The sequence below is a fragment of the Cladophialophora carrionii genome (genome assembly GCF_000365165.1).
Source record: "Cladophialophora carrionii CBS 160.54 unplaced genomic scaffold supercont1.2, whole genome shotgun sequence".
NCBI classification, from domain to species: domain Eukaryota; kingdom Fungi; phylum Ascomycota; class Eurotiomycetes; order Chaetothyriales; family Herpotrichiellaceae; genus Cladophialophora; species Cladophialophora carrionii.
In genome coordinates, this window is record NW_008481827.1 from 3,062,086 (window position 1) to 3,078,733 (window position 16,648).

The window sequence follows — 16,648 nt, forward strand, 5'->3', positions numbered from 1 at the left end:
TGGAGGCGCATCGGACAGGATAGCAAGCAGTAGCAGTATTGGTAGAGTGCGTCAACGTCAACGTCAACAACAATGGGGCTGCATGACAACGTGGCTTGATACGATGTCTAGCTGGCCGTCTATGGCGGTCCCTGCTCGTCTTCAGCCGACACACCCATTCTCCTGCCGGCCTCCCTTGCAGCCTTGTGTTTTCTGACGTTTCCCTCCAATCCGTACAGCGTGTCTGTTGTCCCGCCCGGCACAATCATCTGAAACGTCTCTTTCACAACAGCATAGTCGTAATACCCACACCTCGCGATGGGCTGTGTCTTGCTCACATCGATCTTACCATCGTCGGTCAACACGCCCTCATCGATGTGAATGCCGACGACCTTCCCAATGACCACGTCCGCGCTTCCCATGGGCGGATTCCCCGGCAAGCGAAGCGTCGTATAATACTCACACTCGAATTTGATGGGACTGGCCTTGACCATGGGCACCGCCGTGGCCAAGACGGTGGAGTATTCTTTCTCCAGGCCCGCCCGTTCGAACTCGTCCACCCCGTAGGGCACCTGTTCGGCGGTGACGTTGACGGCCTCGCGCAGCGCGTAGGTGGCGAGTTGCCAGCAGAAGACGCCCGTGGCCTCGACGTTGCGGACCGTGTCCTTTTGTTGGCGTGAGGGGGTCTGGTTGCTGGAGAACATGATGTCTGTGCCCGGTAATCAATTCAGTTAAGATGGGGTCAGATTAGATTGGTAGGTTAGGTCAGTGTCAGTGTGAGTGTGAGTGTGTGACAAAGGAGGCCGGGTTAGAGGGACAAACACACTCACAAGGCGGGTCAAACGTCAGATTGTTGAACTGCGAAAAGGGCGCGAGATTTGCTTGCCCGATACTGTTGCCGACATCATTGCCTTTGTCGTTCCCGTCGCCGTTGCTAGTTCCATTACCGTTGGTAGGCTGTGTATTTGATTCCGATTGCGGGTTGATGGTGCTGATCCAGCCTATGGGTCGGGGGATCACACATGCCTAATTATGTGTGAGAGAAAGGAAGGTGTCAGTAATCGTTGTCGGTTGTCAGTGTCGGACGTGGGCTAACGATTTCTTTTCAAACGTAAGAAACTGCGCACGGTGTACATCTTGCTAGCTCTTCCACTGGCGCACCACCACATCATTATCGTTCTGTACGGTACACTGCTGGGAGGGGTTGCATGGACAGACAGACAGACAGACAGACAGACAGACAGACAGACACAGAGACGTAGGGAGAGGGAGCTGCGAACAGCGTGGTCATGAGGTGGCCAACTGCTGAGCAACTGAGTGACCGAGTGACTGACCTTGAATGGATCGTGAGGGAGATTATGGTCCGTTTTGCCTGGTTCGTAGAACATTGTTGGTGGTGGTGCGCGGGACTGGTACGTTGTGCCAGATGTTCGGTTCAATCTCCACGGTATATATTATGTATGCTCTTTGCTGATTTCGTGGGTTGAGCAATGATGTACTCTGGACTGTGCTTTGGAAAGATGAGTATATCCGGGGTTTAGTGGACAACCAGGGCGCGAACACAGAGACGCACAGCCGAGAATCGAAGTAACCACGGTATATTGTCGTTATACAGAGGGGATATGCGAAGATTATATAGCCATGTAGTCATAGGTAATTTACTGTCGCTGTCACGCAGGCTGCTTGAGGCGCGGCTCCGACCCTGACCCTAGCACCCTGGAAGTTGGAGTCGGCATCTGCTCAGTGCTCACACATCGATGTGAAGAGGTGAATCTCTCCGCAGAGCAGATCGTGGGATGGAGATGCATTGTGGAGTAGGCGAGCTACTTGACTGGGGTTAGTGCTTTGGTGTTTCTTTGCGAATTTGTCCGATGCCTCATAGTCTGTGCATGGGTCGGCCGTATACTCTGCTCTGGCTGTCCATTTCGTCACCTACGCAGTAGTGCTTGACTTGAATACCGAAATCCTGCAGGGTGGATAATCCTGCTTGGTGTGAGTGGGAGAACACGGGGACGGAGACATAGGTTTAAGAGTCATAGATCTCGACTGTGGACGCTCCTAAGAGGTCTCTGAGGAACCGATCGCGCCCGGTCCCATCTTGTGGCATATTGGGCCTTTCGAATCAGCGCGATTTCTGTGGGTGTCACATCGAATATAGCAGCACGGATGAGCGAGCGTGAGGACAATACTGGAATCTTGACTTCGAACATGTTCTTGCCTGCTCGACCCGCCCACGGCTTACTGCATTTCTTCACAACCGAGGGTATCATCTTCGAAACCTTCCCCTGCCAACGACCTACCTTGCTTTCTTTCTCGCTCACGCTGCCTTTTGCTCTTACGGAGGGCCTTTGTATTCGCGGTCCGCTCATCCAGGTCTTCATTCTCGGCATTGGGCAGGAAGACACCGAGATCGCGATGCTCAACTGACACCGTCCAGCCGTCTTTAGGCGTGATCTTCCGAGCCAGCTCCTCGGCAAAAGCCACACTACGGTGCTTGCCTTGCTCGCACATGATTCCAATGAGAAGCGTAGGGGAGACCGGCAAGAGTGAGCGCAGCCCTTCCATCGTGTGCTCCGCCTGGATATGCGCTTTGCTGAACTCAATCATTTTCGCCTCCACAGCTTGAAGCATGGTATCGAGCTTCCTTCTCGCGGCTTGATTGCCAAAGATCTCTTTTCGCAGACGTGCCGAAACACCTGTATGCGTGTTCCGCAGCCTGGCGGGTGGGTTCCCGACATCCCGCACAGAAAAGGTGAGCTGCTCGACAGCCTCGGATCCGATCGGCTTGAGAGGTCCGTTTGCGTGACCGAATGAGATGATTGAGAGATGAAAAGGGTCCACGTTCTCTGAAGGTTGATGCTCTGTGGCGATGTCTCCAGCTACATCTTCACTGATACTCTCGACACTGTCGCTCATATCGCACGTCCCTCACCCAAGTTACAGAGGTGCCAGTTGTTGCCAGTCAGAACTTCAGCCCCGCGGGCGAGAATAGCCTCGGGAAAACTTGGCGGTCACATGACGAGGCTGATTGTGCTGCTTGCTGACTGATTCTTACGGAATCATTGACCGCGGAACAATTGCCGAAGATCTTTGTCAATTAATGGTTGACGCTTTGCTGAGCGATCTTCCTTCGCCGCATACTCATACGAGTACTCTGCAAGATCTGGAGGAAGACAAGACCGGACACCCTTCATAAGCTACCAAGATGCACATTATCCAACGCTGATCATTCTTCTCAATTAGTGCTTGTATCTTCCAGCATATTCGTCCCTCGACGCAAGGTATAAGTACCGTCAATTTCCTTTTCATGAAGCAAGTCTGGTCCTTTTTGATCACCATCGTAACCGCAATCATCATTGCATACTACAGCAACGTGGCTTCGACAAGGACGTTCCTGCACCAAACCAGATCACTACTAAGCAACAGTTTATACCGAACGCCGCTGGGTAAAGCACCAACACCAACGCCACTGTTTCTTGGTCTCCCACTGATCCCTTCCCGCCTTCTCTCAACAACAGCAAACATGTCCACCACACCTCGAGAGATCAAATTCTCCTTCCTCGCCCGCGAACAATCCGAGGGCGCAGGCGCCGTGGTCCGCCGCTCAATAGGAACGCCCAAGCTCCGACACTTTACGCCGTTCCTCATGCTCGATCACTTCCGAATCCCTCCGGGCGCAGGGTTTCCTGACCACCCCCACCGCGGGCAAGAGACGATCACATACCTCCTCAAGGGCGGCGTCGACCACGAAGACTTTGCAGGCAACAAAGGCACAATCGGGCCCGGCGACTTGCAGTTCATGACAGCAGGCAAGGGCATCATGCACGCCGAAATGCCCGTCCAGACCGAAGACATCAACGTCGGGATGCAACTCTGGGTCGACCTCCCCGAGCATCTAAAGTCCTGCGAGCCGCGGTACCGCGACCTCCGCGCGGACGAAATTCCCATCGCAAAGACCGCCGACGGCAAAGTCACGGTCAAGGTGATCTCCGGCAAATCCGAGGGTGTGGAATCGCTGAAGGACCTCGCCTACACGCCCGTCTGGCTTCTCGACATCGAGATCCAACCGGGCGGCAAAATCACACAGGACCTGCCTCAAGGCTGGAACGCCTTCGCATATACCATGGAAGGCGCAGTCACGTTCTCGAACGGCGCCGACGCCGCAAAGGCCGAGACAGTGACGCCTTATCACAACGTCGTGTTTGAACAATCTGGCGACGTGGTCACGGCATCCGTGGAGGAAGGCGCCTCCGACTCTGCTCGTTTCATCCTGGTCGCGGGCCAGCCGTTGGATCAGAACATCGTGCAGTACGGACCGTTTGTCACGACGAGTAAAGAGGCCGTCTACCAGGCCATGATGGACTTCCAGACCGCGAGTAATGGGTTCGAACGCGCGGCGAACTGGGAAAGTCAAATTGGGAAGAGCATGGGCCGAGTGCGATAGGAGAGGAATTGGTAGACCGTGAAGTGTTCTCGCTTCCGGAAATGGTTATGGGCGTGCATCGCATCACCCGCCTACTCTGAACAAGGGAATGGCCGCTTTGAGGATTCATGTCTGGACAGTTTTATTGTAAGATACTGAAAAATAGCACGGCGCCTGGGGATCTAAGCACGTTATCATGAAAAGAAACAGTCTCGGATATGGAGTGTAAACATAAACGTTTCAACAGCATGCATGGCACTCATTTTTCTTCTTCTTTCCGGTCATCGCAATTCGTGACTTTCTATCGTGTGCCACTATCTACGGGCCATTCCATAGCTTTTCCGAGACATAAGATCTCATGCATGCCCCCATGTATTCGACGGGTTTCTGCCCGTCTTGTCATGCCGGTGTTGCAGGAGCATGGCAATCACGCGACAACGGGTCTCGCAGTCCCTGCATTATTCGTCCAGGCCGTCCTCACCCGCTCCATCATCGCCGCCCACGGTACCGGCCAGCCCGTCGTCCTCGTCCTCAAAAGTATGCAGCGGAACTTCATACAGCCTGATGACCGGCTTGTTCGGATCCTTGACAAGCACGTACTTGTGGTCCTTCGGGCCCGCGGTCTCGCCGCCGTCTTCCTCATCGGCCGCGTCCGCAAAGTTGCGCACCAGATCGACGATCGTCCGCACGATGCCCCACCCGTTGCTGAATCCCAAGTTCATCTGGCTGGCGAATTCGCGGGGCTTGTAGCCCACGACGCCCAGGATGACGTGGTTGGCCGCGCTCTTGGGGTTCGCACGCGACACGAAGCCGAGTTTCATCTGATCGGCCCGGGCGAGGATGGCCTGCGTGGTCCAGCGCGCCAGTTTGCAGCTGTTGTTCTTCATCTCGGTGGCGACGACGGCACCGCGCTGCGAGGTCAGCTTGGTGCGCCAGTCCAGGGCACCGCCGCTGCCTTGGGCTTTGTGGTCGAACTCGTTGAGCGCCTTGAGCACGAGGAATTGATCCTCCCCGGAGATGTTGTTCTTGGTCGCGGCGTCGATTTCCGTGCGCACAATCAGGTTGATGGGTTCTTCGTCGTTGTTCAGACTGATGTCGAAGCGGCGGTATTTGTACGCCTTGGAGGCCAAGGGGTCGGTCTCCTCGGACGCGCTGTAGAAGGGGTTCGGGTGGGGGAATTCGACTTTGGAGTTGGAGTTCTCGATCACGACTTGCAGGGCGAAGTTGTGGTTGATCATGGTTGCTTCGTTGGCCAGGTTGGAAGGAGTGTTGATGCTGTCGGGCTTCACGCCGGTTTGTTGTTGGGACGGCGTGGACGAGGTGTCGGCTTCTAGGGGTGCGTCTGCCGCGTTCTCGTTCACGGTGACGAGGTCGATCGAGCTGTCGGGGCGCTTGTCCAGGAAGATCTTGTCGCCGTGTTTCAGAATGACAATGTCCCAGCTGTAGACGGACCGCGTGGCGCACATGAGCATCGAGAGGATGTCTGAGGTGGCGAAGATGGTGGCTTCGTCTTTCTCCGCGAGTTCTTGGATGACTGGGTCGGCCGAGGTGGTCACGTTGTAGGCGGCGCGATCGAGGGAAAGGAGTTTTCGCTCCGTGTTCTTGACCGGAGGCTTGTCGAACGATCGGTCATAGTAGTAAAGGAACCCGTAGCTGTCAATATCTTCGCCGTCGGGGGTCTCGAGATTCAGCTTGGCCAGTCTGTTGAAGTCAATCTCCTCTTTCATGATCCAGTCCGGCCGGATGTTGACTGAGGCGTCACGATTTCGCTGCGGCTTGTCGTAATCCCTCCAGCCGAATCGACGACCTCGTCCACCTCGGCCTCCTCTGTTGTCAAAGTATTGGCCTTGTTGCTGGCCTGTCCTCTGGTTTTGTCCGACTCTTTGGAAGCCTCCTCTGCCGCCACGCTGAGCCTGCCCTCGCTGGCCGCGACCACGGAAGACCGTCACTCCGCCTCGTCCGAAACCTCTGGTCTTGGTGGTTGCTCTGGTGTTGTCAACGACCGAGAAGGTGGCCTCGTCTTCCGCGGACTGGACGGCGAATAGCGAGGACGTGCCCGCTCCGTAGACTTGTTGGTCTAGAAGAATCATGTCAGTCCCATGCCAAGCCTTTGCAAACGAGGCTTCTTCTTTTACCTCTGAAATTTCTGCCATACTGTCTTCCACCTCGATCTCGGCCTTCTTTGCCTTCTTGTGTCCAGTCGGCCATGCGGCCGAGTTTGTCACTTTTTGAATATGGGGCGTAGGGAACGCCATCCAGGGTTGTGGCCGTGGTGACTTCGGGACCCCATTCGTCGTTGACGCTCAGTGAGCTAATCGTTTCGGCGAGACTGATTCCAGGCATTTTGACGATGGTCTGAACAGGAGAAATCACCGACCTATCGAGCAGCGAGCAAACAGTGGCGGCCAGCAATAATCGATTGCGATGCGATACACCAAAAATTGGCAAATGAAATCTTGGCATTATCGAGTGGAGTACAGTGATAGGAGCGCTGATACGGTGAAGTATACGGCACTGCCATGACTCCTGCGCATGGCCGTTTCCTCCGCCGTGCGCTCTGAACCGATCCCTCACATTGCATCTATACAATCAGCCCCAGCAGATAGAACTCGCCCGGCTCTAGGCTTTCAGGGTCAGGATCCTGTGTGGCCGAAGCCGAGCTCTGTGGACTTACGGATAACAAAATGGAGTTTCTTTGGCTTCAACTATGGTGTGCTCAGGGACGGAGTCACGTCGAGGCAAGTTAAAGGTAATTGTGCACATGATGCTGAGTAGTGATAGTAAAGGACTAATCTGAGCTGAAAGGTGTATACTTGACGTGATTCGTCCAGCCCCGTTTTCATTCTTCTTTGCAGCCCGATGCTGTGGTCTAAAGGACGTCGGGAAACAACAGGGCATCATACTCGCCGCGCAGACGCTACAGTATTTTGTGGTTGTCTTGCTGGGCCTTACCACTAATTTATCCGTCTCAGTAAATGCCCATGCACGTGTACATTTACTTACATATATATATACATTGATCAGTCGTCGAGTCAAGGAACCAGCCATACTCGCGCGGGAAACGCCCAAGACACTGTTAGATAACAGATAATAGTTGACCTCCAACTAGGGCACGCGGCATAACACGACATAAGATGACCAGTACGAAACGAGACTTGCGATGCGGCGAATCTGCCTCCAGCATCAGGACCTTGCGCGGCTCTCCTCGACACGGGATCGCACCATATCGAACCCGAGCGCTTCTTTTACATGACACAGCGTCGGGTTGAACAAAACGCACTCCGAAACCCGGTAAGGCTTACTTCGTCTCCTCCATTTTCAACCTCGCCACGTCCGCGGGCGTGTTCGGCCTCCTACCCAACAACCACCCCATCACGCCCGGATTCCCATACAGCCCGCGACTCTCGTAGTACAACAGCATGCGCTCCGGCCCGTCCTTGAATTCCTGACCTACATCCTGACCTTGCCCCCACGTCAAAGCCACGAACATCTTGCCCGCCTGCTCGAATGGTAGTGGTTGAATCTCGAACGTCGTGCCCAACACGTCACCAACCTGTGCGACATACTCGCGCAGAGTGATGGGGAGGGTGCTGGCAAGCTGGTACGTAGCGTAGAGATGCGGGTCCCGTTCCTGGACGATCTTAACGGCCACGTCGGCGTGGTCGGCCAGACAGGAGAACGACATAGGGACGTCCGGGTTGAACGGCGCTCTGAACGTGGGGTCCGCCTTCGAGGACTCCTCTCGGTTAATGAGCTGACCAAGAAAATTGTCCATAAATGTGCTAGGCTGCAGGATGGTGTACGGCAGTCCGGATTCGGTGAGATATTCCTCGATTCTGGCCTTCTGGGAGTGGTGCACTAGCTTGGTGAGCTCGGGGTGGAGGGCCGAGCTGAAGATAAAGTGCCTGAATGGTGCGGCTTGGGTTTTCGATTCCCGCACGGCGGCGTCGATCATGTTCATCCCGAAGGTGACTTCGTGCGGGTGGAAAGGCGGCCCGATGTAGAGGAGGGTCGTGGCGCGAGTCACGATCTTGGCGCACTCGTCTGGGACGTGTAGATCTGCTTGGATGACTTCGGCATCTGGCCATTGCTTGGACAGACGTTCTCGAGAGGACGGGGAGTTGACAACGAGTCGAAGCGTGTATTGTGGGTTGGAATAGAGGTGAGGGATGATGGCGCTGCATTGACGGCCCGAGGCACACGTGAGGACTATGAGTTCTGGCATGGTGGGAGCTGGCTTGTAAGTCGCTGTGGTAGCTGGTCTTGTCTTAACTGGGTGACTTTGGCTGTGACTGAGATGTAGATAGGTCAAGAATCTAATGACGCTGCCCGTTGGGTCAACAGTGATGATCGACTCGGTGTCGGCGACTTTCGGATACCGAACGTGTGAGTTATGACATCCCACATAGGTGGCTCGGTGGCCCCGCCGAATGCTGGTGTTCATGCTGATCCATTACCGCTTGTAGATCTTGGAGTCCCAAAAGTCCCAGTCCTATCCCGTGAGAAAACCTGGCGACCGGATACTTGGCCATGCATCTTATGGCGGAGAGCGCTCATGTCAAGTCCAATTCATGAAGACAGCCACCTGGGGGATTCCAGCATGCTGAGGCTTAGACCTGTCCGCCCCGAGCAGTTCGAGATCCAGGGCGCTATCATGAGTACATCTCGTCAATTTCAGCTGTGTAATCCGTGCCCAGCTGATCGTACGTCTCCGGCTTGGTTGCGAATATGCTAGATAAGGCATCACGCAGCTCGAAATCCTCCATCACAGCGCCGAAGCCATAGCATCGAACCTTGCTTCTGATGGATTCAATCATGCACAACACATCCTCTCTAGTCAGAGTGGCATAGTTTCTGTGACCCTTGAGCGATTGCAGAGCCATGATAGGGGTGACCTGTCCACTTGGGATGGCGCTACCTTTCAAGGTCTGGCTGAGATTGAGAAGGTTATTCAAGATTTGCACCGACTCTGCATCGGGCACTTTGTGCTCGTATGTTGGCTGCAGACCTCCCTGTTGCGCCGGCACTCGTTCAATATGGCTCGGGGGCGGGCAGCTGGCCATCAACGCATGTCCGGAAAAGAGGGCCTCTTCTTCGGTGTTGGGTGAGTCCATTGATCGTCGCACGAGATACTCCTCGTGGTCCCGACAAGTCTGTTCGAGCCTTGAAATCACCAGTCAGGACAGCGTCAAGCGGGAGAACACAGGCTCAAAACTCACTTTAGTATAAAGTCAATGCCCAACTGCGGCTCTTTTTCAAAGATTCCAGGCATGTCGGGTGTCGCATCGTCTTCCTGTTTGATGGAAAACTCTTGGATATCTGGTCCTTGCGGCGAACTTGCATACTGTGTGGTACCAGGCGAGTGGCCGGACAAACTCATGGGAGCGCTGCTCAAGTATGCCTGAGGAGAGTACCCGCTTGCTGCCGAACCCGGTGGGCGTCCCACTGCTCCATAGCCGGCTGATTTGTTTCCAGCTGACTGCGGACTCAAGGTGCTGATTGACGTTGGGGTCATCGAGTTCTCTTCTCGTTTCGGTTTCATCGTCATCATGGCTTTGCGGTTCTCCAGTTCGTTCTCGAAAGTAATTCCTCGAGATGCAAGGATTTCTCTCAACCCCTGGATCTCTCGTTGCTGAGTCCCGATGATCAGTTTCTGCTGCTGGATGGTCGAATCACGAGTATTCTGTTCCAGAACGTAGATTTCTCGAAGTCGAGCAAGCTCCATTTCCAGGGCTTTGATGTAATTTTCTTTCCGTTCCCGGTGTGTTCTGTGAATCTAGTCAGTATCTTCAAACCAGTTTCAGTTCAGGGACGTACCTTTGAGCTTGTCTATTGAGCTCTTGCCGTCGTGTCTGTGCCGGCTTACTGTCGGGCTTGGGGCCTCGCCTCTTGGCAGGTTGCCCGTCTATAGAGTGGTTATTGCTGAGTTCGTTCGTGAGAGGGAGGGAAGTTCACACCTCTAGTAATCTTCTTCTGCATTCCACCGAAATTTTTCAGATAACCCATGTTGAGATTGCCAGCTGGGCTGCCATCATCCCCGGGCGTTCCACTGTCTGAGATTCGCACTTCATTAGCGACCCAGCCAAGACGACCTGATGCGATGCTATGGTCTTGACCAGTCCAGCAGCATTTGATGCCTTGCCAGGAGACAGGAACATGTGCACTCCGTTCCATCATTCGGCAGAAGATGTGGGTGCTGGAAACCTCGGTCTGCAGGTGAACTAAAAAACAGGCGATTTCACCAAAGTGGGTGTACAGGCAAAGAGGGTGCAAGAAAGAGAATATGAGACTCACTGTAGGCGGCGGCTTGCGCATAATCTTGACCTGTCCAACCTGAAGGGTCCATGTCTGGAGATTGTTGCATGGCGGGGTGCCTGTGGTTTGGGTGCGATGTCAAAATAACAAATAGTCTCCGTCGTGCGAGTGCGCTTGACGATGGCGACTGCTTCTTGATGCACAATCTGTCGAAGGCAGATCCGGGGCAGTAGCGAGGTTGCAGTCTCGTTCCGATTGGGACTTTTCCCACAAATGAAGCTCGGAGAGGGCGGCAGCCGGTCTGAGTCGGTCCAGAATGGAAAGCGCGGTTATTGTTTTCAGAAGAGCCACGCAATCGCCTAGACCGGAAGAGAAGGCAAAACACTCTGGCGGAGAAAGTGAGGTGAGCAATTGGCCATTAGTATGCCGTCCCGAGACGAATCATGAGACAAGCCTGGGGTTGAGCTTCAAATAAAGTCGACGCGGAGGATTTGTCGTGACTAGAGCGAGAGAGGTGGAAGCGCACGGGCAGATTTTATCGCGGGACAAGATTGCTGATCGTGGAAGCCCAGGCTTTGTGCGACCTAAGCGTTACGGATCTCACGGCCAGGTCGATGGCAGCAAAGTTTACGGGCCGACGGCGGCTGGATGGACGCTGAAAGCGACTTGTTCGTGGGGTGTTGTGCGGGACAGTGTCTTCTCGGTTGAGAAGTGAAACAGGATGGAACGAACGAGAGGAGGCGGAACCGGCTCCCAGGCGATAATTCACAAATTCGGGGACTGCGCTTCGTGGTTATGCGGCAATGTCCAATTTGAAACCGGATGCACCGAACGGCAAAGGGCAGACTCTTTGGAGCAAATCTTCAACCCTGCTGGCTCAAGTAGAAAGGGAGATAGTCGGGTAATACAAAATCGAGGCAAGATGCTGCGACGTTGAAGCGGCGGCTGCACTATTCCACCTCGAGGCAAGGCACGCTGGTGGCGGCTCTCCAACTCGCCTGTGGTGTCACGGAAGGGAGCAAGTGGCCGGAGGTTTCTCAAGAAGAGGGATGATGATGGATTGGCGAGGGTTGCGCTGGTTGTCGGAGGATGTGCAGGGAAGCGGTGTAGCGTCGCACAGTTAGGGAACAGGGAAGGGGACGGTGGAGGCGGGTTGTGCGAGGTGAATCTAATCGGACGTGCAAACTGTAGAAGATGAACGTGTACTTCCGTGGACGACGGATATGCTGAGCTTCGAGGGCGCCTACGAGGAACGAATACATGGCAGTGCAAGGGGCGGTTCCCTCTCGCTGGGGGGTGAGCTGTGCAAGTCAGCACCCGAGAGATATGATGTCGTGCGTCGCCAAACAGATCAATTGAACATCTTGGTGACCTCTCAAGTACTCGAGTACAGCCACAATGGTAGCTTTGCACGGCTCGCTAGCGACTCGCCCCAGCCGGGGAGAGAGGATGAGGCAAAGAACACGAGGACCAACCATGTGGGCCGCACGTCTGCCGAGTCAATAGAGAGCGATGCTGACACGTCCGGAAGCCTCACTTACTCTGGCACCAGGCTGGGCTCGAGTACGATGACTTAATCACCCCAAGCATTGCGCTAGGGTTGGGTCTGCCGCTGTGCAAAAGGGCAGAAACTCAGGTACGAGTAGTCGGACAACGGTGTGAACGGTAATGAGGCTGGAGAGAAGAGATCTGACGCCTGTTGTGTCGAAGAGCGCCAAACCCAGAGCCTACAAATGCGTCCAGGCAGCCGCCAGACAGAGCCCGAATCGGCCTAGGCCCCAGAAGGACTCGCCTAGCTCGCCCACTCTCGCCTAATGCAGCGAATACGCTCAGCTTGACGCAAGTCAAGGCCCTTCCTTCGCTACTGCTCCAAGTCCACACGGGACGCACAGTATACCGTATGTGCCTACTGTACGGAGTACTGTGTACTCCATAGGTAGTCAAGCGAAAGGAGCCAGATTGAGCTCCCAACTCTCGGCTCAGGCAGTTGTTTAGCCACGCCCACACGCAGGCTTGTAACTTGTAAGCGTACCTTAAGCTAACGTCGGACACGCAAACAACCCCTCGAGTTATCAACTATGCTTGAACAAATTGGTCGTATCTCCAGGGAAGTGTCTGAAGTTCGGTACGGGCGAACCTATCTGCACGTTGGATTGCTGGCAGTGTTGACAGTTCCCTACAAAACTGGGTGTATTTGTCCCCGGAAATGACGGACCCGATCTCCTACAGTAGCATTCCAAAGAGGGGAACGCCCTCTTGCTACTCTGACGATGAGAAGATACAGTCGCCAAAGCTGGCTTCACCGAACGCCCCTTTCGTTTCCAGACTGAGCTCCCGTTAGGATGAATCACCGGTCGACTTGAGCGAATCGGTTGACTTTCTATCTTGTGACCAGTAAACCTAGGAGTCGACCTTTGCACATAAATCTGCCTTCCACATTGACAGACACGCCTGATGGATTTCATTCGCCTCCCTGACAATGCCATCGCCTCACCAAGCCATATCCGAGCTCGGCGGAGACCCCCTGCGCGGAGGAGACAACCCTTCACCCCACAGACGGCTTGCTTTGTCCACGCCATCCCCATGATGGATGCCACCCACTTATTGAACACACCACCGTACCCTGTCCGACCATTTCTCACATGAATTAATCCTATGCGTAAACTCATCATGTCCTCCCACCTGCCTGTGCGCCGCTTGGGTGTACGTCGAGAACATCTCTTTCTTGACTTCAACGTGCTGGATGATCCGCGCCTGGTACTCGACTGCGACATTTGGATTCGAACTCTTCCCGCGGGGATGCTTGTATTGAAGTGAGTCTGTCAAGTTACGGGTATCGGGGCTTACGTCCATGGCACTGGCGGCGACAACGATTGCAGAAGTCGAGGCTGAGAAGATTCGACGCTCGTAAGGTGTGTAATCTTTTTCGACCGTTTCTCCCCGGGCCTCCCTCATCATCTCCTGCAGCACTTCTTCTCGGGCTTCTTCCGCGATCAGGTCGCCGTCGAACATGCGAGTCATGGAGGAACCGTCCCTGCAACCACCGCTTTCGTCTAGGTCGAGGTCTTCATCCGTCACCAAGGTAATGTCTTGCTGGAGGATGAGAGCAGGAAAGGTCTCGTCGCGCAGTGAGTTGACGAGATTCCAACGTCCACGGTCCATGTCCCAGCACACGGAGTAGAAATAATCCCATTCCAAAGGCACCATGAAGAACGCCTGGTGCAAATCTCCTACTAGTGTGGACTTCATTTGTGCCTGGGTGAAGCCATCCCACCCTTTGTCCGGGATGAGAGCGACTAATGATACGTGGAACCCAAGCTCATCGGCTAAGGCAAGGTGAGTGTCAGGCCGTTCAAGAGCCGGCATCCGCGTGCGAAAGACGAACGACTGGGGTGCCCATTCTAACCCGACAAGCGCTGTTGTAGACGGTCTCGTTAAATCGGAATAATCACCTTGGAAGATCGAGCCCTGGGGGAAATACTTCTGGAGAAGGATGAACGCTTTCATTCGTTTGATCTTAGCCTCGCTCTCGTACCGGCTAACGGCGAGGATTGAAGAGAGATCGAGACCAAGCATGTTGGCGAGACATATCGTTTCGTCCTCTTGGTAGCTCGTATTGCGCCACTGAACAGCGGTCCAGATATCTTGAACTCGGGTGGAGAGTGACTTAGACTTGAACAAAAGGAGCTTCGAGTATGGCTGACAGGCTTCTCGAAATATCAGTCGGCACAGCAGATCTTGAAGCTTCGACGAGTTGTCCCATCCTTGGACTATCGTTTGAAGCTCCGAAAGGTCAACCGAGCCGTCCTGGAGCTGAAAGACTGTCTTCTTTGCCAAAACAGCCTCGTGTAACGTCCAAAGACGCCGAAACCAAGTAGTCCGCGTAATGCGCGCGGACAATTCCCAAGGGCTGCGATCAACGGAGATACTACTCAATTCATTGTTCAAAACAAGCACCGTTCCGGAATCTCTGTAAATGGTTTTCATCTCCGCAATCGCCGTATTTCGTTCGGCTTCGAATCCGCTCCCAACCGGGATGCACAAAGTATCCATCCAGAATGGTTGATTGTCGGAGGGAGCAAGAGGCTTGCTCCCTAGGTTTGCTATCATGTTGACCCGTTCTTGAATCAGCCGGACTTGGCAATGGGGCAAGGCATTGGCGGCATGGTTACCTAGCCCGTCAGCCCAGACGTGCGAAATAGCAGTGAAGCGAATTGGTGCGCTCGGATCAATCGCAACCAATTCTAAACCGTTTCCGTGGCGGTCAAGGCGAAGACATGGGATTTGGCTGACGCGAATGATCTCGGCAATCCTTTCGGTGGGCAACCCTACAAAGGTACAGCCGCACAATGTGTTGGCGTGCTTCGTTCGGTAATTTGATTCATCGACTTGCCATGCTTCACATTGCCAGTGTGAGCACTTGGAGTGGATGGTGGACGATCCCAGGACGCCGAGTCTGGAGGAGAAGTAGCCGCTGACAACCGAACACGCTTGGTTTAAGCGCGAGACCTCACTTGGACACCATCCATTCTTTGCAAGTTGATCATGGACGAGTCGCGATTTGGTATAGGTCTGGATTGAGAGAGGGGTGTCCAGAAACACGGCGTTGCGTGCCAGAGAGAGTGTGTAGTGAAGGACATCAAGTGAAAGGTTGAGTTCATCGGGGAGGAGATCGGAGTGGTAGGAGCCACTGCGAGTCTGTAGAGTCTGAAGGATGTCTACAGTGGTCCTGCTGAGAGTCTCATGCATAGAATCCATGTGACCAAGAACCTGGTCAATTCCGGCCCGGATTTCGAGCTGCTGGTTGCCATCAAGTTGCTTGACCCTGGTCTGCCATGCATCGAGTTTTTCGCAGAGATGGGAAGTGCAAATAAGTCGATGACCTTTCTCCGTAGTGACGATGCATTCGTCACGATCTTGTTTGACGCCGAGAAATTCCTCCAGGACACCAAAGAACAACCATGACTGGACGAATGCGGCGAGATTGCTCCTCAAGTGTTCAGGGTATTCATGCAGCTCATCAGAAACTTGGTTCGTGATGAAGCCGAAGCCATGCCTGGCTGGGTAGGACAACCACGGTTGAGTGTACCGATAAGGGTTTGAATCGCTTTCGTAGAGAGGGATTTCGATGTGGGCAAGTGCTGGAGCCTGTGGCAGCGGGATATGATTCATCGTAGGAGGGCATCGTGGTCTTCAGCACCAAGATGAGGACAAGGCGGAGCAGGTCTGCGATAGCTCTCAGTGAGTCTTCGCTGACCCTCTAGGATCGACACGTAAATGGCAATTAGGATTTTCGTTCTTGTGTAATCTAGGTACATAAGTAGGCTGCAGCCTCACCAGCCCCGCCAGGATTTCCTAACATCTTGCTCCCCAAACCTGCAATTCCCAGTCTTCATTTCTTGCCGCGAGTCCTCTGGCGGGTCTAATCCGTTCGCCAATGCCTTGTCCTGGACCATCTCGGTCGAGGTTACGACTGCTATGAGCTGAGGTTGGCGATGTAGGTTTACTCGTGAGCAGCAGCGGTGCTGGTAATGGGGCAACCCCGCGGTCCGAATCAACACTCACTCTTGCTGGCGATCGGCTCGACCCCTGTTGGATTATATCACCCGTCTTTTGTGGTCCAGATGAAGATAGCCCTCTCGTGGATTCTCTCCAGTGTCGAGTGTCGGCGGGGCTGCCCCTCCCGTGCCTCTCTCGGCTAAGTTGCCAATCCGACAATTTTTCAACGACAACTAAGATTCTGTCTTGGCATCTGAATCGGAATAGTTTCCAGCATTTGCATTTGCGCTGTTTTCTAACATGGAGACAATCGTGCCATTCCTGTCTGTGATCTCGAATATCAGTCCTCTGGCCTTGCTGCCATTGTGACTCACCGGAACTTCCTGATCAATCCAGGGCAAAGACCCTTCGTTGCAATTTTCGTCGTTGCCGCGCAATCCTCTAAGCGCAGCATCTAGTTACACGTCAGATCACTGGTTAATTACCCGTCTA

The 16,648-nt window shown here is 54.2% G+C and overlaps 7 protein-coding genes across 7 annotated transcripts; 1 reads left to right on the forward strand and 6 right to left on the reverse strand.

The window, feature by feature from the left end:
* Window positions 1-119: 119 nt before the first annotated feature.
* On the reverse strand, window positions 120-1,367 carry G647_03176 (uncharacterized protein; the record flags this gene model as incomplete). Its single annotated transcript, XM_008727522.1, has 3 exons — window positions 120-688; window positions 810-1,005; window positions 1,314-1,367. 3 exons carry the CDS (start codon window positions 1,365-1,367, stop codon window positions 120-122), a joined length of 819 nt encoding a protein of 272 aa, XP_008725744.1.
* Window positions 1,368-2,217: 850 nt separating this feature from the next.
* G647_03177 (uncharacterized protein) lies at window positions 2,218-2,895 on the reverse strand (the record flags this gene model as incomplete). Its single annotated transcript, XM_008727523.1, has 1 exon — window positions 2,218-2,895. One exon carries the CDS (start codon window positions 2,893-2,895, stop codon window positions 2,218-2,220), a length of 678 nt encoding a protein of 225 aa, XP_008725745.1.
* A 607-nt stretch (window positions 2,896-3,502) lies between these two features.
* On the forward strand, window positions 3,503-4,423 carry G647_03178 (uncharacterized protein; the record flags this gene model as incomplete). Its single annotated transcript, XM_008727524.1, has 1 exon — window positions 3,503-4,423. One exon carries the CDS (start codon window positions 3,503-3,505, stop codon window positions 4,421-4,423), a length of 921 nt encoding a protein of 306 aa, XP_008725746.1.
* A 437-nt stretch (window positions 4,424-4,860) lies between these two features.
* On the reverse strand, window positions 4,861-6,745 carry G647_03179 (eukaryotic translation initiation factor 3 subunit D; the record flags this gene model as incomplete). The annotated part of the gene is made up of 2 exons (XM_008727525.1): window positions 4,861-6,479; window positions 6,538-6,745. The coding sequence occupies 2 exons, from the start codon at window positions 6,743-6,745 to the stop codon at window positions 4,861-4,863; spliced, it is 1,827 nt and encodes a 608-aa protein (XP_008725747.1).
* Window positions 6,746-7,700: 955 nt separating this feature from the next.
* Window positions 7,701-8,627, reverse strand: G647_03180 (uncharacterized protein; the record flags this gene model as incomplete). Its single annotated transcript, XM_008727526.1, has 1 exon — window positions 7,701-8,627. The coding sequence occupies one exon, from the start codon at window positions 8,625-8,627 to the stop codon at window positions 7,701-7,703; it is 927 nt and encodes a 308-aa protein (XP_008725748.1).
* A 427-nt stretch (window positions 8,628-9,054) lies between these two features.
* Window positions 9,055-10,408, reverse strand: G647_03181 (uncharacterized protein; the record flags this gene model as incomplete). Its single annotated transcript, XM_008727527.1, has 4 exons — window positions 9,055-9,565; window positions 9,622-10,170; window positions 10,220-10,307; window positions 10,360-10,408. The coding sequence occupies 4 exons, from the start codon at window positions 10,406-10,408 to the stop codon at window positions 9,055-9,057; spliced, it is 1,197 nt and encodes a 398-aa protein (XP_008725749.1).
* A 2,850-nt stretch (window positions 10,409-13,258) lies between these two features.
* G647_03182 (uncharacterized protein) lies at window positions 13,259-15,829 on the reverse strand (the record flags this gene model as incomplete). The annotated part of the gene is made up of 1 exon (XM_008727528.1): window positions 13,259-15,829. The coding sequence occupies one exon, from the start codon at window positions 15,827-15,829 to the stop codon at window positions 13,259-13,261; it is 2,571 nt and encodes an 856-aa protein (XP_008725750.1).
* Window positions 15,830-16,648: the final 819 nt, after the last annotated feature.